We start from the raw sequence: 26,079 nt of genomic DNA on the forward strand, positions 1-26,079 counted from the left end.
ATCAGAGTTTCACGGCACGTTTCAGTATCACCTTTATTTTAGTCATTTTATTATTATTAGAATATCTTATGGCGGTCTTCTCGGAAGCAAGGTCAATTTTTCTTTTAACATAAACTTGACAGAAAGACGCGACTGTACTCGCTGCTCTTTATCAACCCACTTTATTTTGAAAGTTTTAACCGGAAGCTTTATCGTTTTCACTCTGCCCTGCTTGACCCTCATCTTTCCATATACCCCGTGATCTCCAAAACAACATAACAAAGTGGGGGAAACATGGCGAGCGGAGAGGAGGCCAGAAGACGCCCCTCGGTTACCTCCTCTTCGGTCGGCCTGGAGGCCCTGTTCCCTGCGGGGACGTCGGAGCAGGCGTGCGGGGACGGAAACCCGGAGCTCGTTCGCCTGCGGGAGCGTCTTCAGGGTTGGCTATCGCAGTATGAACTCCTGCTGCTGTGGGTGCAGAGGCTGCTGGTCTGGGAGAGGCCGCTGTACAGCATCTTTGTCGCCCTGACACTGAACACATTATTCTGGTAAACGTCGAGTCTGCGTTTAATCACGCTTGTCTCTCACACTGATAAGGCTGCTTTGGAGTGCATTGTTAGCTATCTGGCTAACGTCAGCGAGGGTATTACGAGTGAATGTCAAGATAAGTTAGCTAATCCCACGTCTTTAGCCTAATGCTAACGAAGGTTGCAAGCCAGTTTAAACTTCCTTTTCGGCACGGCATATGTTCCCTGCTAACTATAAGGAATTATATTATATAGATAAAGGTTATTTTGAGGTGTCACACCTGTTAATACCGCAATTCAAGAGAAGACGTAAAGATGAGTGGCTCAGGCCTGGTTGACCAGCTGTCAGTTTGCTGTCTGATTACTTTCCCTTGGCTCATATTCAACCACAGCAATAGGGCTTTAATAGATTCCCCGTATTTGAATTTATATACATGAGTGTGTTTGTGTTTCTGCAGGATCTTGTCCTCCACCTCCCTGCGGCCTCTGTTTCTGATAAGCGTGTCCCTGCTGGGGCTCATGCTGCTGGAGAGATGGAAGCCCAAGTTACCCATCATTACTGGTAAGGTCTCAAAGTAATCACAATGATGCCTTCCTCTAATAGTTCGCGTAATGTTGTCTGTCAGGTATTGCTGACAAAGCTAAAATTCTATTCAAGTTGAAGTTGTTCCTCCACTCACACACATCGTGTGATTTCTGGTATTATTTTAACTGAGTAGTCAAACATCCACAAAATATGTTACAAGGCTGAAAAAATTCTGTTAATATTCAATGTGAGAATCATTAAAATCTGAAAAAGTTGTGATGCTGTTTGAAAGTGCAAACCAAACCTGCATGCAGTGATTTGCAAATCTGCCCAATTTTATTCACAATAGAATGTAGAAACATGTTTAGGAAAAATATGAGCTCCTTTTGAGTTTGATGGCAGCGACGCGTCTCACAACTGTTGGGACAGGGGAAGGAAAAGGCTTTAAAAGGAAGCGGTCCTTAAAAAGAAACAGCTGGAGGAACTTTTTGCAACTCGCTGCATTCGGTTTATATTTTACACAGTGGCCCAACTTTTTGTGGAACTGGGGTTGCAGGAGAAAAAAAAGATGTTTCGACAGATTCTTTGCTAATTGTGGGTTGTTTTTTGTTTGTTTTTTGTGTCTCTTCTACAGTTCAACATGTAGACGCTCATCCTGCACAAAGGTTTGTAGTGTAATAAGTTGATTTTGTTTTCTTAAGCAGTGATTTTTCCTGTGTTAATGTAGTGTAAAAGTCATCCATTAAAGTCTGTCCATGTAGGATGTTATGACCCGTTTGTCACACAACACTCTGTGATTATAATTAATTTCAGGCTCCCTGCCTCATTTAGTGTGTTGTGTTTGTGTTCACTTGTGTGCATCTGTCTCCCTCCATCATCATTACGCAAACATGAAATCCTAACCTGCACCTTTGCTAACATAAGTACAGCCTGAACTGCTTCAAATACAGATCTGTGTCCGTCACAGGTGTTGAATTTTTTTTTCTTCCCGTGTGTGCGTGTGTGTTCTTGTTTGATCATAGTGAGACAATGAGCGCGGAGCAGCGTCTGCTCAGCATCCCCGAGCTCAGCCACCACCTGGCTGAGAGTTATCTGACCTGTTGCATGTATCTGCAGGAGATGCTGCAGTACAAACGACAGAACCATGGCAAGGTACGGTGCTTTGGTGTGACCATGGAAACGCATATGCACACATGTTATTGGGGTGAATCTCTAATAGTCCAAGTATAAATGTTTATGCGATTGTTGTCAGGTTGTGTTTTTTTTTTCTTTCTTTCTTTCTTTTTAAGAAAAAAGCCAATTCTTCTAGCCATCTTTCCAGCTCTGTATTTTTATTCTCAGACTTTAACAGACGAGCTTTGCATGATTATTTACAAAGTTCAGAATAGTACTTGTATAATGTATTATAGTGGGACTTAGTTCTTAGTTCCTCTCAGTTTGTGCACTGAAACTTTACTTACTTTAGAGCCACCCACCCTTCAAGCCAACTTTCTGACTGAAAACCCTGAACTGAAAAAATCTCTGAACAATAGGTGCGTGGGGCCCTCTGAGAGCTGTATCCCTGAGATGACCTTGTCAGGGATATCCGCTCAGTATCTGAGTGATTAGTGGAGTCTGAAGCTCAATGGGACTACTTGTATATATGCTGGCCTCATTACTTGAAGGATTGAGATTCATATTCAGGTTTAAGATGAACTAAGCTAAGACTGTCAATAAGGAGAGGCAAATTTAGCGTAGTCATGAGAAGTGCTGGGGTTGTTACACAACAAAAGTAATGTATTAGGAATTGCTTATTACTTTTAGTAATGCAGCATATTACTTAATTATTCCTCAAAGAAAGTAATTCATTACACTACTCATTATTTTAACTTTCTTGTTACTCCATAAAACGCCCCTAAACACACACTCATAATCAGCAACTTACAATGTAAAGGTGAGGATACAGTTCATCACATCAGCCCAGATCCCTGTCCGAATAAGGAAACACACACAATCTTTATATTTTAGTTTTTATGTGTAAACACAAAGCCAACAACACAAAGAAAAGTTGAAAACCAGCCCAAAGAGACTTTTAAGCAACTGCCACAATGATTCCGCTGTAGAAATGTGTCCAGATGCAAGCCTGACTGCTGCCTTTGTTACCTGATGAAGTTCAGGTTTTAGCTGCTGGGCTGAGGTCTGCATATACTCAGCTATAACGTCCCTCTGGGTTCTTGGCTAGCTTTGTGTTAACATGCTGTATGTGCAGGTCTTGCAAAGAGACAATGTTGCATTAGCAGCATAATGCAATTGTTTCTGTCCTGGAGACAGTTCCCACTTCACTATCATGTTCTTGTGCTTTTGTACATTAAAAATAAAAGTAACGTCCACATCTCCACTCCTCCTCTTCACCGTTTTCCTCTCGCTAAATGAGTCTGATTGTAGTGCAAGACTACAGCAAGAAAAAAAACGAACACATGACTTGGACATTGGACTTTGGGAATCTCAAACAAGTAATGTAGGCTTAACAACACATTAAACAACTCCTTAAATGTCCTTTTAAAGTGTTTTCGATCATATGACAGAATTAGAATATGTCTGAAAGTGCACCTTGGTTACTTTTTGGAAAACTCACAATGGCGGACTTCCAAGGTAAATCTAGTCACATTTACACATTACTTTCAACACGGCACAATTCTTAAAGAATGCCATTGTGTCAGTTAATAGACACGCACGAGATTAGACTGTGATTGTTCTCCCTTCTTGAGCGAGTTGCTCAACTAACTGAAAAACTGGATCCTTTTGGAGAAATAACTGAAAAAGCTTCCAGTTTCTTTCTCATCATTCTACTCTGCCCAAACCTGTCTCGTAGAATCAGTCCTTTGTGGTAAACAGATTTTTTTTCCCCCCTGCAGTGAACATGACATCTCCAATATTAGGCTTTGGCCACATTTCACCCAGAACTTTACATGTTTTGATAACAGAGCTCAGATAACAGAGAGATGTGTCTAATGAAAATGAGACCGTTACCCTGTGGTGAAGTTAGTCTGTTGCTTCCAGCTGTTTGCAGAAGTCTTTCTCTTTAGTTTTGAGTTGTAGGTATTTGCACACGTGGCACAAAGTCGATAACCTCATTAATTACAGTGAATTATCTTCAGTCGTTACAACTTAATATCCATCATAAAGACTGAATTGTAAATAGGATTGTGGGCGTTGTGTGAGGCGAGTGAAGTGACACACACAGCCAGTGTTTTTGAGCTGCACTGTAATAATCACCTGATTCCTTTGCACAGCTTTACTAGTGTTTGGATGCATTTCCATAAGTACATGTCGGATGCAGGACCTTTTAATCATGGGTTTAAAAAAATAAAACTCATGAGTAGTGCTGTTATTCCTTTCAGCGGTGTTTTGGGGGAAAAGTCAACTAGCATCACACTAACCGATTGGTAATGCTAGTGATATAAACTATCCCACTTTTAGAAACGGCTATAGTAAAGTGTTCTCTATGACATAAATACAGCACACACTGAAGATATCTGGTGGCCAAGCTACAAGACCTGGGGCTTCCATACAGCACCTGCATGTGGATCAATAGCTTCCTCTCGGGCCGTAGACAGAGAGTCAGAGTTGGCCATCACACATCCTCAGCCCTGAGTCTCAGCACTGGCTCACCCCAGGGCTTTGTGCTCAGTCCACTGCTCTACTCTCTCTACACACACGACTGCACTCCTCGCCACCACAGCAACATCTTTGTGAAATTTGCAGATGACACCACAGTGGTGGGGCTCATTTCCAAGGGAGACGAGTCTACGTACAGAGACGAGGTGGAGCAGCTGACGTCATGGTGTAAGGCCAATAACCTCCTCCTCAACACTTCAAAAACCAAAGAACTCATAATAGACTTCAGAAGGAAAAAGGCAGAGATCCAACCACTATTCATAAATGGGGACTGTGTAGAAAGGGTGGCAAGCTTCCGCTTCCTGGGAGTCAATATAGAGGAGAACCTTTCCTGGAGTGTGAACACCTCCGAGCTGCTGAAAAAGGCCCAACAGAGACTGTACTTCCTGAGAATTCTCAGGAGGAATAACATCACACAGAGACTGCTGGTGTCCTTCTACAGAGCCACCATTGAGAGTGTTCTAACTTACTGCATATGCATCTGGTACACTAGCTGCACAGGGGCTCAGAGGAAAGCACTCCAAGGGATCATTAACACCGCCCAAAAGATCACTGGCTGCCCTCTCCCCACACTGGAAGTTCTACACAACGCCCACTGTTTTAAAAAGGCCCAAAACATCATAAAAGACACCTCACATCCTGGCCACTCCCTGTTCGAACTGTTGCCCTCAGGCAGACGGTACAGGGCAATCAGAGCAAGGACTAATAGACTCAAACACAGCTGTTATCCAACTGCAATAACACATCTGAATACTACAAAAAAATGTCCATCACGCCACTCTTGTGTTAATCTATGCACGGTTTGAAGCATGTGTGTGGGAGTGTATGTGAATGTTTTACTGTTATCTTATTAGTATTTTAAGTATTCTATCTATTTTATTTATTGAATTTTATTGTTTTATTTATATTTTGATATTGCTAGGGATGATGCAATGATCGGGGACCATTCTTAATTTCGTTGTTCTCATGACAATGACAATAGTTTCTGATTCTGATTCTATCTCTCGCTTTCTCTTTTTTCCAGTTCTGTGTGATGATGTGCAGTGGCTGTTTTGTTCTGGCTGTGGTTGGACATTACGTACCAGGAATCATGATCTCCTATATTATAGGTGAGCCATAACAGAGGGTGTCTGGCAGTGAGTAATAATAGGAGTCAGTGCAGTAATTAAAACGACAACAACAAAAAAACCCATGTTCATTCTCCACGCTGCTTTTCAGCGCTGAGCGTTCTGTTGTGGCCGCTGGTGGTGTACCATGAGCTGATCCAGAGGATGTACACCGGTCTGGAACCGATCCTAATGAAACTGGACTACAGCATGAAGGGAGACACGGAGCACCGCAAACACGACAAGAGGAGTGAGTGAGAGAGCCACTTTCAGCCGCAACGTGCTTTCAAGTGAAGTCGGCGTTGTTGCGCAAGAATCGATGTAGCTCACCTTTCTTTGTCCTCTCAGCGATACCCAACATCAGGGGCTCTGCACACACAAACAAAAGGAGCCATTGTAAAGCCGCAGTTTCCCTTGGTTACTTGATTCTCATACCGCTGTCTTTGAATCACTTCCTTTAGTGGTTTGTTGTTGTTGTTGTTGTTGTGGTGTCCTTTATGGCATGTTGAAAACACGTGTTTGTGTGTGGGGGGTTTTAAACAGAGATAAAGGTAGAGGAGGGGGACGAGCCCAGAGCTGAAACGGAGAGCGAGAGCGAGGAGGAGCTGTCCTGCTTTGCTCCAACGGTAAGGACCCACACCTGCAACACAACCCACAATGCACAGAGAGTACGTATATGCAAGGGTGCCGCTTTAAAGTGTAAGACTAGCAGAGGAAGCTGCAGCAGCAGCACAGTGTGCTGAAGTCAGCACCGACCTTTATGAATGTGGTGACGTGTTGATGGGAATGGAGCTCTGCGCTGTGCCAAATGACCTGAAGGATTATCTTTCCAGTACAACTGCATTCCATTTGCGCAACAGCAGAAAGTACACGGTTCAGTTCAGTAACTGACAGTGTCATGTCAGGTATTCAGTCGCTATACTGTGAATGAACACTTGCAGGGCATGGTGCAAACGTAATAAAATAAACAAACTAGTATAATCTGGATTACTTCTACGAGCTATGAAGGTTATAGTCCTTGTAATAAATTCAAACTTGTTGCATGTGGAGTAACCAGAGGAGTCTGGTTATACTTATCTTTTTCAGGTTTTGAAATGTGGAAAATAATGCGTCATTATTTTATTTATTTTGTTTTCTTTGGTCAGGTGGATGTGAAAACTACGGCTCTGGCTATGGCCATCACAGACTCTGAGCTGTCAGATGAAGAGGCATCCATCTTGGAGAGTGGAGGCTTCTCGGTGTCCAGAGCCACCACTCCTCAACTCACCGACGTCTCTGAAGGTAGTTGTCATGTGTCAATGTTGAACTTTGATTAAAGCTATATATATATTTTTTTATGATCCAAGTTGACAGCACGACACAGCTGCTACATCCATGATCTGAATCTCCCGTTCCCCTGCATCCCAAAGGTGCTCTGTTGGTTTGATATCCGGTGACTGTGGAGGCCGTTTGAGTTCAGTGAACTGTCATGTTCAAGAACTGAGTCTGATATGATTTCAACTTTGTGGCATGGCGAGTTATCGTGCTGGAAATGGCCATCAGAAGACGGGTACAGTGTCGTCACACAGCGATGGACATTGTCAGCAACAGTACTCACATGTGGATGTGGTGTTTAAATGATGATCAGTTGATACTAAGGGGCACAAAGCGTGCTAATAAAATATTATCGTTACACCACCATCTTTGACCTGAACCACTGATAAAAGGCATGTGGGATCTATGCTTTCACATGAACTATGACCCCACCATTCTATTTGTGGCACTAGAAATCAAAACTCATTTGACTAGGGAACATTTTTCTAATCTTCTATATCAGTCAACCTGCCGAGGCACCTGACGAGGTCTTCTGCTGCTGTATCCCATCTGCTTCAAGGCTAAACATGTTTGCTTTCAGAGATGCACTTCTGCATATCTTAGTTGTAACGAGAGGTCATTTGAGTTACTGTTGCCTCCTTATCAGCTCAAAGGAATCTGTCCTCAAGTTTCTTTTTTCACTCAGAACTGCCGCTCACTGGATTTTTTTTTTTTTCATTTTCAGCCCACTCTCTGATTGTTTGGGAAAATCCCAGTAAATCAACCGTTTCTGAAATAGACCAGCCCGTCTGGCACCAACAGCCATGTTCAAAGTCACTTAAATCACCTTCTTTCCCCATTCTGCTCAGTTTGAACTCTAGGAGGTTGTCTTGGTCATGTCTGTACGCTTAAATTCATTGAGTTGATACTGTTGGACAGGCTGATTAGATAATTAGGTCAACAAGCAGTTGAAGAGGTCTATATAAGAAATAAATTTGGATAGTGAGTGTGTGCAGAGGTGTGTGTGCTGCTCTGTGCAATGTCATTCACCAGTATCAAATTTTTAGAGATGCAGACCAACAGAATTAGCGAAATAAAACAACAAAACTCTCTCTTGGCCAGACCGAGTGTCTTTCCTTTGCTCTTTTCAAAGAAAGTATGACAGTATGTGGGCGAGTGTTCCTTTTGGATTGTCGTGCTTCTGTGCATCAGATTGTTATCATAAGGGCAATGTCACCTCATCCTCTCATCGTTAAGATATCACTGTGAAAATTAAATGTGCACAACTTGCATTTATTTATGGTTTTATACTGTCTCTTGCCTACTGCAGATTTGGACCAGCAGAGTTTACAAAGTGACCCAGAGGAGTCGTACCTGCGGGATCTCCCTGAGTTCCCCTCAGTGGAGGAGTTCCCCTCCATTGAGCAAAGTCTGCTTCACTTTCCTCTGCGAGGTTCAGGCCAGGCAGAGGGAGCCCAGGCTGACACTCAGTCCGAAGGGGAACCATTGAGCCCCGCCAGCCTCCTTATCCAGCACCTAGCATCCCCCCTCCATTTTGTGAACACACATTTCAACGGACACGGTCGACCACCTGGGGGCGAAGAGGGCGCGGTGCCTGTGGCGGGCGTGGATGGGGGAGGAGAGAAGACAGAGCCTGCAGTCACCCAGGGTGCACAACGTTCCTTGGAGGCCCTGAGCGAGGAGATAGTGAGCACTGCCATCTCCACTGTCGTGCAGAACACTCTGTCAGCCCTGCTGCGTTCCAGCGAGGCCAGCGAGGAGCCCTCTCTGGCTGAGTTTCTTCCCAGCGAAACCCCACCGGGCGCTCTGGAGACACCTGCCGACACCACTGCTAACACTACAGTTACCACGGCAGAGGAGCTCGGTCCTGACGAGGAACCAGATGAGGCGATCACAACGGAAAGTGGCACCGGCGAGGAGTTCCCCGACGACACACTAGTTCCGACCGAGGAAGAGGACTTTGAGCTTTTGGACCAAAGTGAACTGGATGAGGAGTTGGACATCAGCCCTGAAGGACAGGTGGCGGGAGAAACTCCAGACACACCTCCATCCCCTCAGCATCAACCACAGTCATAGCTGCCCTGCTGCGCCCCTCCCCCAATGTTTTGCTTTTATTTGTATGTTAAAACAACATTATATTCATGCATACAGCTATACAAAACCCATTTATCAATGAGTTTGGAGTTAAAGGGTGTTGGTCAGTGATTGTGTGGCAGATGGTTGAGATACTCGGTGCGTTCTGCTTTTATAGCCTCACGTCAGAAGAGTCTGTTAAAGTCTTGGGAGTCGTGTCTACACCAGGACCATCATTAGTTTCTATCGGGCAGCGTTCATAATTACACAGCTTTACTTTACAATTAAATGCACCATTTCATATTGCATTTATAGTAAAGAGGTTTTGTGTTATGCTGAGTGCTCCCCTGACAGGAGTGTATTCAATGAAAAGCAGGTTTGTGGCTTTAATTAAAAGTTTAGAAACTTTTTTTTTTTTCTTTTAAGAACCCGTTTGATTTCAGTCTCTTTAGTACAACAGTGATGCCTTTATTTTGTACCACGGCTAAAAGCATCCACCTTGTTTTTTCATTCAGAGGCAGATGTCTATCTATATAGGTGGCGTTAGGAAGAGTTGGAATGTTGGATTAACTGTTAATATATGCTATAAATTATTTAATTTAATGGTCAGTCGATGAAACTTTATAACTAAAGCAGAGGGGGAATTTAAGAGTCTATTTTATCCCTTTGGTTATCCATATAAAGATTGTATGTAAATGTTTTAACGACAACACCAGGTTTGAATCGTAGTTGCACATTCCCACAGTTAGACGAGTAAAACGACACCAATCCGCGTCCACACCTTTAGGGTTCAAAGTTAGAAATTCCCATTCAGTCGTTGCTGGTTTTTTCACTCGTTGCCTGAAAACGGATTCTCTGACTTCATTGGATGTTGACAGCTAGTAGATCTTTACCCACATGCGAGTTCTTTAACGTGACACGATAAGAGAAGTGTTCCCAAGTTTCCTCTGTGTGATCAATGCCTCATTTTTATTTACATTTGTAAGTAGGATTTAATTTCATACATCCACGTGTAATTGAATTTGTTATTTATCTACAGACCTGTTAGATATGCCCGTGTACTGTTTGTACAGTGATTACTGGGATCTGTATATTTACCAAATAACCTCCTTTGTGCCATGACAAGTTCATGCATGCCATGCATCACGCATGTATTTAACATCAATATTTGAGGTTGATTTTTCAGTTTTACTAGAGCAGAATTTTTTTCTGTTCTTGTAGGGAATAATACTGTCATTCTGCGTCATGTACCTGGGCCAATGTTTGGGATCTGTATTCAAAAACAAGATGGGGAAAAAAAAAAAAAAAAAAGATCATCAACAAGAAATTTAGCACCTTGTTCGACTGTATGGAAAAGCCGATTTTGCTCTTGTGAACCACTCAGCATCCAAGTCTCAGGGTTGGGTTGTACAAAGTGAACATACCATTGCGCAAAATGTGTCTGTTTCCCCCAACTTGTCGTAGTGCACTGCATTTGTACTAACCTTCTCCTCTTTTTCAGTCAGCGCCTCCTTGTGCATAGTGTAGAAATGCAAAAAGTGTACATTCTGCATGTAAAAACGGCACCCTGTTCAAGTTCTCCTTGTCGGCTGACAAAGTACTGCACAATTTGTGAAGAAGAAAAAAAAAAAATCAGTTTGAATGTTTCAGGTTTAAAGAGTGCATTAAATTCAGCTTGTTTAATATTTCATTATCAGTGAGGAGAGTAAACGTTTTGATGTGTCCTTACTTTTAAAAGGCCAACCATCTGTACGTGGAGATGGACGGTGAGCGGTGACGTCGGCTTTAGAGAACGATATTAACTGACTAGTTTGTGTACGGTAGTACTGTGATTTATGTTTAAAATCCTGCTTAAACGTTTAAAAAAAAAAAAAGTAACTTACTGAACTGTAAAAATTTAAAAAAAGGAATATATTTTCTAATTTCTCCTTTTTCCATAAAGTACTCAGTTTGATCTTTTATGTCTAAAAATATAACCTCTGGACGTGTTTCACAAAGCGGGACGGGTTTAATGTGATCAGACTGTGATATAAAACTGCAACTGCACATGTGAAAATAAAAGAACAAACTGAAACAAACTTAATATGTTGCAATGACACGTATCTGGATTACTACCTTTAATCATTAACTGGTCCTCAAATTCTGTTTTTAAGAGTGTCTGTTACAGTATTGTGCAAACATAAATGGAAATGCAGTATATAACAAGCTTGAACGTCAATATTTGGTATGACCACCTTTATTCTTCTGCACATGCTGAACTCTCTTAGACAGCTTTCTTGTTATTTCTTTAGTCTTCAGGAATAGTTCTCCAATGGAGGACATTCAAGGCACTTCCATTTGTCACCAAGATGATCCCATCCTGCTTCAGTAATGTTGACGTCATGGCTCTGGGGAGGCCGATCCAAGTTTGGGATCATTGTCACGCTGAAAAATGAAGCTGTTTTCGCTAATCGGATACTTTCCAGATGGTATTGCATGGTGGAACAAAATCTCATGATAGTTTTCTGCGTTCATAATTCCAAAATTTCTAACAAGCTTTCAAACACCACTGGCCGAAATGCAGCCCAAACCATGACAGAACCTCCGCTGTGTTTTACAGATAAGTGTAAACACTCATTGTGACCTTAAGTATACTGTATATTATTGATCATTTTTACCATAATTCCACATTTGGATTCATCCCTCTATCAGACCTGTTGCCACTGATTTTCAGTCCAGTTCTTGTGTAATGTGGCATACCTCATCCTTTCCCCCTGTTTCTCATTATTAAGAATGGCTTAATGAGGCCGGCCTTCCACTGAGACATTTCTGATGAGGCTTCAGTGAACAGTAGATGTTTTGGACTGAAGAGCCAGATGTATTTCTGCAGGTCATTGCTTGATTTTTCCTATTTCTTAAGGTTATGGTACTGTTCATCGCCTGTAGATATTTGTTATGCCTGTCACTTCTTCCTTTTGTCATTCACTTATCGAGTTTCCTCAAATATTTGAAAGAAATTTTACATTTTCCTCAAGTTATGCCATGTTTTTGGCTAATATTCCTTTGGGAATCACATTGTTGGTGCAAAAATACTAGTGCTGAAGAAACTCTGGCCCCTTTGGGGAAATAAATAATACACACATATATATTTTATAAAGAAATTTGGGTTGGCTCAAGACTTTTGCACAGTACTGTATATATGCAAGAGCTTGCTTTATGATTACAGGAGAATCATATTCATATTAAACAACATAGTCAAAGCATATGTAAAAGGAGTTGCTTGAAGCCAAAGGTCTGGTTTCAGACTGCTCTGAATTCACTTACTGTTGTGCCACGATGATGTAAGCTTTACACAGATTTCCCTATTTGGTGGTCAAAGTGGGCGGGGCTTACTAGCTAACTGATTTGCCAGAATATTTGAAGAAAATGAGCTAAAACAGCTTGTTTCAGAGAGAAAAACCAAGGGCCAGGATAATGTAAACATGGATTTAAAAAAAACATTTGAATGATGAAAAGTCCCGTGATAAAAATATAAAATATAGACGTGGAAATGAGCATGCTTGCTTTAAACAACAGCTTTATTCAGTTGTGCCGCTGTCTGATCCAAACTGCTTTTCCTGAGAAAGAAAAGATAGTATTAATACATTTTTCTTAAATTACCTAAATTATGTCAAAATGTTAGCAACATTTCAAGCAACGAGAATGCGCTACATCTAATATTATTGGTTTAACTTTACCTGCTGCAGTTCACTTGCTGAGAGCTCAAGCCTGTACTTGAGCTCATTTTCAACAGTCAACTCAGACACTACTGACCATTTGCCATCTGTGAAGGTTAATGGAACTGAGAAGACAATGCCATCAGGGAGACTGTAATGACCTAAAATAACCCCAAAACAATCACATTTTGAAACAAGCTAGATCACACTGAATCAGAGACTCTGAATCGCATTTAAAAATCATTCTGTCACACTGAAAACCAATTCTCAACCTGGGCAAGCTACACCCGAAGACAGAACATCTGGATCACTAGCACCATTCCAAGCTTTCAAGACAGTGAGGATCCCATTGGCAGCTGATGTGGCGGCTACTTGGCCTGTCTTTGAAGTCACAGCTAGACGCCGCCTGCGTACCAAGTGCTGAAAGTCTGTTTCCAACCATTTCCTGAAAAGGAGAAGAAGATTATCTTGTGTGCCAACACAGGATGGGGTTTTTTCCCATCAGAGCAGGCAGCTTTCTGGACAGATGTATTGTGCAATCAATATTTGCACAGACTGAAATCATGCCAGTGGCTGGCCAGTGTCAGACTTTATCATATTATATTTGTTTACCCTGCCAAAGCCCCAGCTGGGTTGAGCTTACCAATGCGGTAAATCTAGGGCACCAGGAAATAACCACCTTCATGACTCCAGACTCACTTCACAAGGAGTCTGGAGAATTAAAAGTGCACTGAAAAAATACAAATTAAGGTCTTTATGTTTCCGTGGTAACAGACCTGTCAGGAAAAATGCTTAGAAGTGGCTGGGAAAAGAAAGCTGGTCCTGTGATTGGCCCATCATGGTTGAAAACTTTTGCCCTCTGCAGGTCAATGTAGAAAGTACCGCTGATATTTCCCCACACTATTACATCTGTAATATCTGCAGAAGGAGAAGACATAAGAATTGATTCGTCTTTTATTTCAGGGGCTGGTGCTAAAATGCAACATGAACATGAGTCAACCAATTCACACGAGATACCTGACGGCCTCATTCTCATCTTCTTCCCAAGTACAGCCTTGGCTTCGTTTTCCAGTTGAGCTGCAGCAGCGATAAACTGGTGGCTGTCGATGGAGCGTGCACTGTCCACAAGAAGCGAGCACCTCAGGTTGAGAAACGAGTCGCCGGACACGATCACCTTCACCGTCTCCTTGGCTGTTGCATCGATCAGTTGCCCGTATTCTTTGTAGCGCTCTGAGATCACCTTTACCTTCTTCTTCTTTACTTCCTCACCCTCATTTTCTCCATCGTGCCCACCGTCATCTAGAAGGAGGATGACATCCGCCTTCCTGAAGGCTCGCTCCAGATCTGTGCCAGTAGTCACCTGTAAATAAATTTAATGACATGGTTTTGCTTTCCTCTCGATGTGACCAAACAAATAAGTAAGTCTTAGTGCACCTGGTGGAGCATGCTGATTGCCAGCTCCTCGATCTCCAACCTCAGGCTCTGTAATTGCTCCTCGTTTCCCTCCAGGTCCAGCAGGCGGAGGCTGATTGCAGAAACGTTGGGAAACACCTCGGGGGAGAGCAGACTGGGGATCAGGACTTGGCATGTTGGGTTGAGAGCACTATAAAGACACGCTAAAGTCCTTAAAAGTTTCCTAAAAGAGGAAATAGAGTTTTCTCTTTAGCTTTTACAACAGACCCACCCAGTTATCCAAACATGAAGTGGTTGAATAAGACTGGCGCGATGCTGCTCTTCTTTGATGAGATTCATTTTGGCCTCCAGATTCTCTGCTGCAACACTCAGCATCACATTTGTGGTCATGTCTGACGTGATGCCGTAGTAATCCTACACAACCATTGTTCAATTGATGACATTTTCAGTTTTAAAAGTTTACGTTATTGTAGCTGAGAAAATCTATTTTTTGCTTACCTGGCAGTGCTCTAGGAAGTCATTGAAGCCCCCCAAGAGCATCCCTTTGCCCCCTTGCTCCACTAGTTCCCTCCAAACCAAAGGGGAGCCCTCATGTTTCCAGTTATTTTTTTCACACGTGGCCCCCAGCCATTCCTGCCCAGAGAGAGGTCATGCTGAGGTGACAATACGTCCTTAAATTTATATGCCTAAAACGATCGCCTGAAAATATGATACCTTCCATTCATCTGGGAGGATGGAGATCTTATGGATCTTGAAGTCTGGCAAACACTGCTGGAGGGTGTCTGCTAAAAGCTCTGCTTTGGCATAATAAGGGCAGTCTGTTTTTCCTGTTCGAGGTAAAATTGCACAAATTAATGCACGTGTATGTACCGGAAATACTGGCAAATATTAGATTAAAATGAAATTAAAGCTCTACCGGCGAGTACAAATTTTGCCATGCTGTGCGTCTAGGTGAAAAAGGTTTGTTGCTAGGAGACGGATGGACGGCGTTGCACTTATTTGAGTCCGTGTATGGCAAACCCCAGAATACCAAAGCCACTTTTTGTTACTCCTTTGTCCTTAGAGATCACCACAGCGGGTTGAGTTTTACTTTGGATTACCTTCCCGATGCAAGTCCTAAGGGATTTGTGTCTTCAGATGGAATCGGACCAGCGACCTTTTGCTTGTCAAACAAATATGAATACCGCCATACAAAATGCAATGACAATAAATAAATACACATATAAAAGTGTTATATTTTCCGTTAAACATATTTCTACTCCGCTCGTTTAAAATAGAAATATATTAATAATTTGTATATTTGCGGGGTTTTTTTCTACTATCGTGACAGTACATGTGGGGGGGGACGAATTATGGCGGTGCACACGGCGCCTAGTAGCATGTGTGAGAAAACTTCAATGGACTGGCCTAGCACTGATGAACTCTGTGGTGTCATGTAGCTGTTTATCTCTTTGCTGAACTACGTTTCTCTCCGATTTTTCACGGTCTGGAAACTACAATGCGTCGCTTCGTTATACGTGTTTGTATGCGTCTAAGGTTAGCATCACTTAGCTAAAAGCAGCTAGTCAATGTTTTCATAACTTGGCAGTTTATTGACCTTGTTGACTTTGTAATTAAGCAACATTGGTAGCCACGCATAATTTAAGAGCATTTGTGGCTATGAATGTAAAGTGTCAAGCCATTTAATTTGTAAGAGCAGTGGTATTATTTCTAATTTATTTGGCTCTGTCTCTGTTTATTTTTTTCAATAGTTGCTAGCGCTCTGTGTTATTAAAGAACCATGTCTGTATGGGTGACAGAGGAGGTCATGAGACGGGGCCTGCGCTTTTGCAGCCGCGGATCTCTTTGGCAACAGCGCAACTTCCTGTTGTCTGCGCCAATCAAGGACTCGTGTTCTCCAGATAAACAGTTCTTCCACCTTTGGAGCCCAAGACAGAGTCAGACGTGGCTTTCTAGGAGTCCTGTCAGTTCAGTGAGGTTCTATTCACAGGGAGCCAATCATGGAGATGATCTGGAAGATGGGGAGCGTCTTCCCTCTCAACCTGCTGACACAGCATCAGCTGAGAGACAGAGGAAGTCTCCTTTCTTGGAGCTCCTGGAGAGCTGCGGCTCCCCGTCAGACGTGTTAGACCTCACCGGCAAGTACTCGCCCACAGCCCGACAGGTCAGCCACTGCCTGACCCACATGTGGGCCACCACTAAGAAGATGACAGATGAGCAGCGCCGCTACGAGCTGCAGCTGATGTTTGAGCATCCCGCTTTTGACCAGCTGCTGCAGAGGGCCATGACGACTCTGGTGCACATTCGCGACGAGGACGTGACTTACTCTCTCCTGAGTATGGTCAACCTGGGCGTTCCCCAACGTAGCCGAGTGGTCCAGACTTTTCTCCGAACCTGCCAGGTAGACGGTCCACGACCACATGCACAAATTATTCTTCATCTTGGTGATGTTTTTGTTTTTTCTGTGCACTCAAATGTGTCTTCTTGTTCACTAACAGGAGAAACTGAATGACTTTGATGAGAAGAGTCTGTCCATCTTGGCCTCCAGCCTGGAGCAAATGGAGGATGGAGCCAATGTTCGTGCGCTCAAGGAGGGCATGAGGTATGAGATCATGGGAAGAAAAAAAAAGTCTAGCCTCAAAGATGCCTTGTATCATAAAGTCACGTGTTACATTGATTTTTCTTTTTTTGTGCGTCTTAGGCTGGTGGTGGAGGCCCGTCTTCCAGGCATAAAGAATGTAATGGCTCTCCAGACCATGATGCGTCTGCTGGGAAACGATGCCCCAAAGGACCTCAAATGGAAACTAGAGGTTAGTTTTGATCTCATTTGGCATTCTGTCTCGCTGTTTTTAAATATTCTCCACATTTATGACTGAGCCCTTGTGTGCAGCTGCCCTCAGCTGTGCTTTTTGCATGATATTTGCTTACCTGTGTAATGCACAGCTGAATTAACAGACAATTGTTCAAAAGTAGTTAATGTTTAAAAACTGCTGTTGCTGAATCTTTTCCGTGTCTGTGCTTCCTCCAGAAAAAGGCCTTATCTATGACAGACCACTTCAGCCTGCCCAACGCCCAATACATGATTTCCACTATGGCCACAATGGGCTTCTTCTCTAAGCCACTGCTGGATGTCTGCAGTAAAAAAATCACGGGTAAATCCTTCTCCACAAGAAAATAATGTCCAGACAGTGTCACCCTGCCCCAGCGTCTAGATGTTGTTGGTGGTGGGAATGAAGCAGATGGGGGCTTGGATGGGGTGTAGGTTACATTAGTGAGAGCCTGAAAGGTGAAGTGACAGAAGAGAACAAACAATTAAAGCACAGGAAACAGGGCGACTGGCCTACAGAAGGTGGACAAGAAAAACTGAACGAAGGATAAAGAATAGATTTGACCGCCTAGGAAAGCAGGCAGATAAGTGAATACAGGTCGTCTTTATTCAACTTAGCTTTTAATCTTTATTTACCTGTAATCAAATTTTCATACATGTTTGAGTGAGACTGAGGCAGGTGGAAAGGTGAAAATGCAAGGAGCTGAGGTAGTGAAGATAGATGAGTTTAAATACTTGTGGTCAGAAAGCAGCAATGGTTGAAAGGGAAGATTTATGAGACAGCAGTGAGACCTGCTATGATGCGTCTCTGACAAAAAGACAGACAGCTGACCTGAAAATGATAATATCTTCATTTGGAGTGATCAGAATGGACAGGGTTAGAAATGAGCACATCAGAGGGACAGCTCAGGCTGAGCAGTTTGGAGACAAAGATAGATAGACAAGACTGAGATGATCTGGGCATGTGCAGAGGAGAAACAAAGGATGCTGACGATGGAGCTGCCAGACAGGAGACCATTGGCAAGATACATGTATGCAGTGAAGGAGGACACGCAGAGGGTTGTTGTGACACAGGAGGATGGTAGGGATAGAGTGAGACGGAGGCAGGTTATCTGCTGTGGTGGACTTTAAAAGGAGCTGATGTGAGAGAAGAAGAGCCGTGATCTACAATGAGATACACTGCTGTAGGCCAATTAAAAATAAAATGCTTAAATATGAGAGAAAGAAACCTGCACCAGTGCCTGGACCAACTTTACAATACAGAAGACGACGATGATGGATAAACCATCCTGCTGGTTTAAAGAAACATCATAAGATAAATTTCTACTCTCGGCCATTAAAGTCAGTGTTTGGAAATGCTTATTAAACAAAACACAGCATACACTGTGAGGCGTTTCAGATTTTCGACACTGTGTTGTAATTTAACACGAGTACTTCCAATACATGGGCAAAATTCTTGAAGTCAATATGTTTAAATAGAAAAATATATACCTTCACTTTCATTAACAGTGATGTCAAATCAGTCTTCATTTGAACCTGCTAATAACCAGAAATAGCTTGTAAATAGGTGATGATTGTAGAAATTACAAGAATTATATTTATTGTGGATTAATTAAAAAAGCGCCTTAAATTTAATTTAATGATTTTCCTTTTCCTACTCCCGACTTCTGTGTTAGAGAACATCCATGGTATCCCCTTCAACAGAATATTTAAATTGCTGCAGTCCTGTAGGGAGCTCCGCTACAGAGACGTTCATCTGCTCACCAGCATTTCGGACTATGTCGCTTCCTCACTGGACATTTGGACCAACAAACAGGTGACAACTATCCTCTGACCTGCCTTCTTGTCCAAATAGTAAATACGAGGTTTCAGGAGGAGGAACTAAAAACATCACACATGACATTTATTACTGCTCCACTTCTTTCTTTCTGTTTAGCTGCTTCTCTTTCTGTCTGTGTTCGAGAACCTCATCTTCTGCCCTGCTGCTCTGATGGATGCTTATGCTGACAAAGTGATCGCCAACCCTGACGTCCTAACACTTAAAGACCTGCTCTGTGTCCTCAAGGTGTACTCCTCTCTGAGCTACGATCTGCAGGACAGAAGACAACAGTACGTAAACCATTTGTCTCATCTAATGTGTCCCTGTGGCTGTAGACATGGAGTAGAGGTTCAGGGAGAACAGTGTGCATGTTTATCCCACATCTGTCAACGCCGAGGCCGATCAGCGAACACAGACAGCAGCAGAAGTAGAACGCTAATAGGCTGATCACAGTTGAAAACAGGCACAGCTGTTAGTTTGCTGGTTTTTGAACTGTAAAATAAACACATTTTCCTCGTCTGTAACTGAATTACTGTTGCTTGTCTTTGTTGGGTTTCTTGCTGCTGCAGGTTTCTCGATAGTCTGAGCCGAGTCCTGATCTCCTATTTGCCCAAAATATCTGCGTTTGAGTTGTTGAAGGCCGTTTACTGCCTCTGTCTGTTGGGCCACTTCCCTTACGCACCACTGGAGCAGCTTCTGCAGAGCAGTGTGCTGGAAAAGCTTGCAGGTAAAACAGTTCACTTTGACTGCTCTTGTCTTACACCTGGGTTTGTGGTCTTCACCTGCTCCTTTTCTCCTCAGGTTCGAAGTTTCCAAAGAGCCAGGAGAGAATGTTTCAGACGGTGGACGTGTGCCTGCGTGTTGACCATCCTCCTCTTCCTCAGCCCCTAACTGTTCCTGCATCAGTCCTGGGAGACCCCACCCCCAGCACTCCATTGGTCAACCCGAGGCTCTTGCTGGACTTGCAGAGTCTGCTGGAGGATCAGGTGCATATGATGCTACAGGAGGGGGTGATGGTGGAGAATTTGTACTTCATAGGTAAGAAAAATTTGAGAAAAGAATTTAAAAAATGAACATTTCAGCAGCATACTGGATACTTGAACTGTCTTGCTATAGAAAAGCTTTTCAAGTGAAGGCAGTTTTCTTATTATAACATATTGTATCCATAAAGGAAACTCAAAGTATTTGACATACTGTATTAAAATGTTGCGAAAAAGGCAAATGGAAATTTGATGGTGCAAAAAAATAAAACAAACAAACAAAAATTACAGGTAAGTCTAAAGTGGCAGTTTAATCTAAATGCAGACTTGCTTATTTTTCTTCTATACAGTTTAATCTTTCTAGAGCGGGATGTGAAACTCATTTTACATTGTGGGCCACTTGCAGCCCACTTTGATCCTAAGTAGTCCAGACCAGTGAAACTCCCCTTTTGTTGTTTGAATGAAGTGTAACTATGTTTAATCCCTAAAGAAGAAGTGCAATTTCAAATATACGTGTCAGCTGTTTTACACAATAAAAAAAGTACTGCTGTAAAGAAAATCGGGCTTGAATTGTAATAAATAAATGTGATAACTAAAATTATGAACGTTTTTGTGAATTCAAAGCAGAGAGCATTTCCGGCCTCTCTGCCTTGTGTTTGACACAATTTTTCAAAGTGTTTTTGTATGAAATGGTCACTTTTAGAGATATCATCTTTAGAAAAATCAATTTTTTCTTGAATATAATGGAACTGATGGGCTCAAAGGGCCATTATAAAAAAAAGAAGGCCCAGTGTGATGGCTTGTACCCAGTTTGCTGTTCACTACATAAATTGGTTCCCATTTAAATTTAGATTCTGAATTAAAGCAACAATGTGTCTTTCCAGACAAAATGACCCATTAATGCAAATGATTCTACAGAGCTCATTGTGAGCACTTTACATAGAAACGTATTCATGCACCAGCCAGAAGAAACTTGCAGCTCAGCCAAGGAGGCTGTTAAAGCTGTTGTCCTGAACATTCTCCTGTTCAGCCCATTTCTGTTGCGCTTTTTTCAAGTTTCATTGTTTTTTGTTTTTCCTTTTTTCTCCTTGTTTCTGTAGTTTTTTTCCATTTCAACTGGGTTTTATTCAACTTCCATTATTGTTTTTCAATATTTCCATTGTGTCTTTTTAACTTTTGTTCTGTTCTTTCTACTTGCGTTGGGTCTTATTCAACCTCTGTTAGTTTTATTCAACTTATTTTCATTTTTGCTATTTTCATTGTTTTTTTTTATTCAAGTTCTCTTGATTTTTTCCTATTTATGTTATTTTTTTTTAACTTTCATTCTATTCTTCAGACTTCCATTGTGTTCTTTTCAACCTGTTTGTTTTTATTCTATCTATATTGTGTTTATCCTGTTACTATTGTGTTCTGTTCAACTTGTTGTTTTTATTTCCATTTCCCTTGCATTTTGTTTAACTTGTTTTTTTATTGCCATAGTGTTGTTTTTTCTATTTCTGTTGTGCCTTTTATACTTTTGCTGTTTCATTAAGCTTTCATTGTTTTGTTTTGTTTTTCTACTTCCATTAAATTCTGTTCTGTTTTTTTTATTTCTATTCTGTTTTATTCAACTTTCATTGTATTTTTCTACTTACGTTAGGATTTTCTTTCCACAATTCAATTGTGGGGTCTTCCCTCTATTTTCATTGTTTTTGTCAATTTCAGTTATATTTTTTCCTACTTTTGTTGTGTTTTTCTAATTGACATTCTCAATTTTTTTTTAAATTTGCTCGTTTTTTCTTATTTATGTAGTTTTTTCCTATTTGTATTTGACTTGTGTTATTTTTTTTCCTTAATTCTGTTGTTTGTTTTTCTATTTCTGTAGTGTTTTCTTATTTCCAATCAGTTTTATGATTTTTTTTTTTCTACTATGTTTTATTCAAAATCCATTGTTTTTGTGTTTTTTGTTATCTTTTAGGGGGGGTACTCTTGTCACTTTCCGTTGTGTGTGTGTGTGTGTGTGTGTGTGTGTGTGTGTGTGTGTGTGTGTGTGTGTGTGTGTGTTTTTAACTTGTTTTTGTTTCAGTTTCTGTTATGTGTTATTGAACTTTTGCTTTTTTCTATTTCCATTGTGTTTTGTTCAACATTGTTTTTCAGGTTTTGGTTAAAGGATGTTTGACCTCTCAGGGCCACCGCAGAGCTCAGCCGTGAACTATGTTAACATCTTGTCAGAGAATAGAGTTTTGTTTTAAGACAAATTTTGACCTGCCCCATGTCTTTTCGATTTCTGTTGTGTTTTTTTGCTTATGCTGTGTTTTATTAGTCTTTTACTGTTTTCTTTTTTACTTCAGTCAACTTTTTTTTATTGTTTTGTCTAACTTCTGTTCTGTTTTTATTCAACTTTCATTGTGGGGTTTTTATTTTAAAATTTTGTTTTGTTCAACCTCTGTTCTTTTTTTCTTATTTATTTGTAACTTCTGTTGTTTTTATTTCTGTTGTGTTTTTTCCATCTTTCATTGTTATGTTGAGCCATGATGGTTTCTTAAAAAGCTAAATGTTCAGAATGAGAGAGATCATACAGAAAAGAATTGCAACTTGAAAATGCTCGCAACAAGGATAGGAGACATTTCTTCTTGAGTCATTACTGCTGTCACTTTAAATCAGATTTTACAGAGTAAGTGGCAGAAAGAAACGAGGAAAGTCATAAAACCCTGAGTTTAAATGGGAGCTGATTTCAGTAGATGGCAGCATAATGGCAAAAACCCATTAGATCATGTCAAGTTTGATGTTAGTGCACCACCAGCTAAGCATTTCCTGCTGATCTAAGAGCCTCGGTAGGCTTTCATTTCATAAATGAGACATTTATAGACGAACAGAAGGCCTTAAATTAACTTCTGTGTGTAAGTGGAAGCCAGTGAAACACAAGAACTGGAGTAAAATTTGACAGAAAAAGGATCCAAACCTTTGAGCAGATGAAATTAAGCAAGACAGAAAAACACTGGCTCTTAAAAACGACAGTATGTGGTCTCCTCAGGGCCCAAATTCTTGCAGGTTGTCATTAAAGAAGTGTTTGAAGCAAAACAGTGAGAAACATATTTACAAAGTCTGGGACAGAACTGTGTGGCAGAATCCACAAATTCAAAATTCTCTTAAATGTAAAAAACAAAACTAAGAAAACTATTCAATTTGAAAATTTCAGTATCTGACATGTTGGGGTTTTTTTTTTCCATCAGACATAAAGCCCTGACTTTTTTGTCACAACCAGCTTCTCTATATTCTCGGTTTAACCTGCTTTTGAATCTGTGATGACAGCAAACGTCTGTGTCTGCTGTCTCCCAGACGCTGCTGTAACCAAACCTACGCCAAACCAAACCTCTGTGTGTGAAGCACGCAGCGGTGGAGGGGAAGGGTGTTCTCCAGCAGAGAGCAGTGAGCGGTAAGATATCAGCATGAGCTTGCTGCTGACAGCATCACTGCATGCATGTCTCGAACGCACGTAAAGTCGTGTTTAAGTTCCTCATATTGTTCTTGATTTAATTGTGCTTATGCAACATTTTTTGAAATGAAGGTAGTTGAAGAGGATGTTGGGACTTTTCTGTTCCTCCAGTGTCGGGCACTGATGTAACTATATTGCGTGATTGGTAATATCTGACTGAGCTTGCAGCAAAGCACCATGAATCTCGTTTTCAAACTAAGACAAGCATGTAAAGACCTCATTCAGGCACGCAAAAGCAGCCTTTGAAAGCAAACACATCAAGCAGGAGTGCATGCTTTTTTGCTCTCTTTGAACACCGTTATGTATTACAGGCGATACTTTACCGCCTCTTTTAAACATATTTCCATTCTTGGCTTTCAGGCACTTCTTTGCAATAAGCAGCTGAAACTGAAAAATATGTGTTGTGGAAAACTTCACCTTCTTAAATTGGACACGTTGTTGGAAAAATGTGTGCAACTACTGTATTCAACATTTTTTACATGGACTACAGACTTTCCTAAAATTGCATGTGTTCAATCATGTAGGATACATGTAGATTTAATAAAAATATTAATATTAAACTTGAAGTTTGAAACTTGAAGTTTAACTTTGCATTGACATTTTTTGTGTTTTTGATATTTTTATGCCCATCTGAGCTTTTTTTTTTTTTTTTTTTTTTTAATGTCCACTTTCTTTATGGTGATGCATGTTTTAATGTCTATTTTTGTTTAGCCCTAAAGGGGGGGGGGGGAATATTATATTACTATAATATTCTTCATATTATAGTAAAATGTGCAGAATAAGTTTTCTATCATCTTTTTTTCCACTGTGTTGCTGCAGCCAAAACCTTCTTCCAGTAAAACAGCACAGCTAAAAATAAATTTGTCAAAAGACAGACAACCTCAATATTGTCCAAAAATAAATAAATAGAAATAAACATAAAAATGTATATAATGAGGGGTTTTACAGGTAGAAGTCTAAGAAATGCATATAGGTTTTTTGGTACAATGTAAAGGTTATGTGTTTCTGCTGACATAATCGATGTTACTGAAAGTATCAGAGCGTAATCAGAACTATCCATCTGTTATTTATTTCCATACAGCACAGGCGCGTTCATTTATTGGAACTGAGTCAAACTACTGATTAAAAATGAATCAGCTCTTTTAAATTCTGCTTCGTTGAAATTTTTTGTCTGGACTTTACTGACTAAATAAACCATCTGTAAAGTAATTAAAGGAAAAAATAGATGTCAACATCAATGAAAAGTAAAATCCTAATATCAGATTCATGCTGAGTAAAGCAGATAAAGTCAGAAAGAACACATTGATTTTCATCAGTGACAATAAACCCACAATCTTCTCCATCTGTCAGTTTTCAGATTTTTGTCTCCCAGTAATTTTATTCAAATTTTGACCTTTTTTTTTTCTTTTTGGTAAAGCTTACAAATCATTCTCTTTATTTCCCAGAATTGCAGTAATGTATGCACCGCAATCTGGTTTTTGTTACGGCACGTCCAATCCCCGTGGTCCGCTGGCTGTGAAGATTCGCCATCTGAAGATCCTGGGATATAACTCTGTCCTGGTGAGACTTTGGCACCTTCAGAAAATAATGTCGCACTCACATTTTTGCACAATCTCTGCTTATTTCACTTCTAAACCTTTTTGCAGCTCATGACTAATGCCTGTGTTTACATATCCAAATCTAACCGTTAGATTTGGATATGTGGTTTAAAAAGCAGAACATTGCTAATGTATGGCTGCACTGCATTACCTGTTTATTAGAATTCAGGTCTCTTATATCCTATACTTGTATCATATGTTTAAACTACTAAAATTAAGAAGAGAAACTCAAATATTATGTCTTCAGATTTGCTCCCTGTAGATTTTAATGGTAGGTTATTCTCTCTTGATTGTAGTGCAAGTATTGGAAGAAGTATCAGAGTGGATGATTTACATGATCCTAATCCTATTTTCCAGGTAACGGAGCAGGACCTGCAGTCTGTATCCGAGGAAGCAAGGATAGATTTCCTCAGGGAACGGATTTTTCCACAACACCACAGACCCGAAACACAGCCTGATGAAAAGGAGCACCTGCGATCTTAGAGCCAGATGTCAGCGTTAAATGGAAGGAAAGAGGCTAATCCTCATGATGACAGACAGGTTTTGTGGTAGTATTTAAGAAGGAGAAAATATATGAAACTTTTTAAAATGACTGTTTAGCTTTGGATGCATTTAGCTAAAGAAAGATGAGGGACACGTGAAGAGCAAATACACACTTTGAACGGTCGTTCAAAATTAAGAGTAAAACTCTTTTGTGTCCATTAGTAGATTGTTTCATCTGTGCGCACATAGTAGGACATCATTTTGTTTTGTTTTTTTTTAATTAAAAAGATGCTGAAAAGAGTTAAAAGTGATTCTCTGGTTGCATGAAAGTAACTTTGCAGATTTCAGATAAGTTTTTACTGAAAACCTGAACTTTTCTGTGCTTACGCCTCCAGTTTTTTTTTAAAGGGTGCCCTTCTTCATAGGAGAATTGAGTGTGTGGGAGGTAAAAAAAAATCTTTTATAGTCAGCATTCGTTTTTAATCATTGCTTAAAGCCCTAAAAATTGTTTCAAGGCCTAACAGAAACTATGTCTATCTCGCTCATGCTTGCGGTAGCTGTTGCGTAAAACCCTGCTACTGAATAAAACCAGTGAAACCCGGTGCGA

General features: G+C 40.9%; 3 protein-coding genes across 6 annotated transcripts; 2 read left to right on the forward strand and 1 right to left on the reverse strand.

The window, feature by feature from the left end:
* Positions 1-201: 201 nt before the first annotated feature.
* retreg2 (reticulophagy regulator family member 2) lies at positions 202-11,265 on the forward strand. The gene is made up of 9 exons (XM_085264588.1): positions 202-527; positions 965-1,068; positions 1,667-1,697; positions 2,055-2,184; positions 5,714-5,798; positions 5,908-6,045; positions 6,339-6,421; positions 6,941-7,076; positions 8,419-11,265. Exons 1-9 carry the CDS (start codon positions 274-276, stop codon positions 9,183-9,185), a joined length of 1,728 nt encoding a protein of 575 aa, XP_085120714.1. The 5' UTR covers positions 202-273; the 3' UTR covers positions 9,186-11,265.
* A 1,368-nt stretch (positions 11,266-12,633) lies between these two features.
* On the reverse strand, positions 12,634-15,357 carry mdh1b (malate dehydrogenase 1B, NAD (soluble)). Of its 2 annotated transcripts, none has more exons than XM_085264590.1 (10): positions 15,207-15,357; positions 15,005-15,117; positions 14,789-14,923; positions 14,562-14,704; positions 14,312-14,402; positions 13,895-14,237; positions 13,654-13,795; positions 13,150-13,322; positions 12,899-13,038; positions 12,634-12,778 (listed from the first exon to the last, which is right to left on the reverse strand). In XM_085264590.1, exons 1-10 carry the CDS (start codon positions 15,226-15,228, stop codon positions 12,740-12,742), a joined length of 1,341 nt encoding a protein of 446 aa, XP_085120716.1. In that variant the 5' UTR covers positions 15,229-15,357; the 3' UTR covers positions 12,634-12,739. The 2 variants fall into 2 exon arrangements, with proteins under 2 accessions (XP_085120716.1, XP_085120715.1); XM_085264589.1 differs by having other exon boundaries at positions 14,312-14,480; positions 15,207-15,356.
* Positions 15,358-15,641: 284 nt separating this feature from the next.
* fastkd2 (FAST kinase domains 2) lies at positions 15,642-25,772 on the forward strand. 3 transcript variants are annotated; one of them, XM_085265200.1, is made up of 12 exons: positions 15,642-15,826; positions 16,042-16,691; positions 16,789-16,892; positions 16,992-17,100; positions 17,319-17,442; positions 18,794-18,933; positions 19,054-19,226; positions 19,506-19,663; positions 19,738-19,974; positions 23,208-23,331; positions 24,837-24,951; positions 25,347-25,772. In XM_085265200.1, the coding sequence occupies exons 2-12, from the start codon at positions 16,071-16,073 to the stop codon at positions 25,470-25,472; spliced, it is 2,031 nt and encodes a 676-aa protein (XP_085121326.1). In that variant the 5' UTR covers positions 15,642-15,826; positions 16,042-16,070; the 3' UTR covers positions 25,473-25,772. The 3 variants fall into 3 exon arrangements, with proteins under 3 accessions (XP_085121326.1, XP_085121328.1, XP_085121327.1); XM_085265202.1 differs by having other exon boundaries at positions 23,235-23,331; XM_085265201.1 differs by having other exon boundaries at positions 15,642-16,691.
* The last annotated feature ends 307 nt before the right edge of the window (positions 25,773-26,079 follow it).

Source organism: Mchenga conophoros, linkage group LG23 (genome assembly GCF_057382185.1).
Source record: "Mchenga conophoros isolate Kocher_MC1m ecotype Shallow Benthic linkage group LG23, M_conophoros_male_GT1.1, whole genome shotgun sequence".
Lineage (NCBI taxonomy): Eukaryota > Metazoa > Chordata > Actinopteri > Cichliformes > Cichlidae > Mchenga > Mchenga conophoros.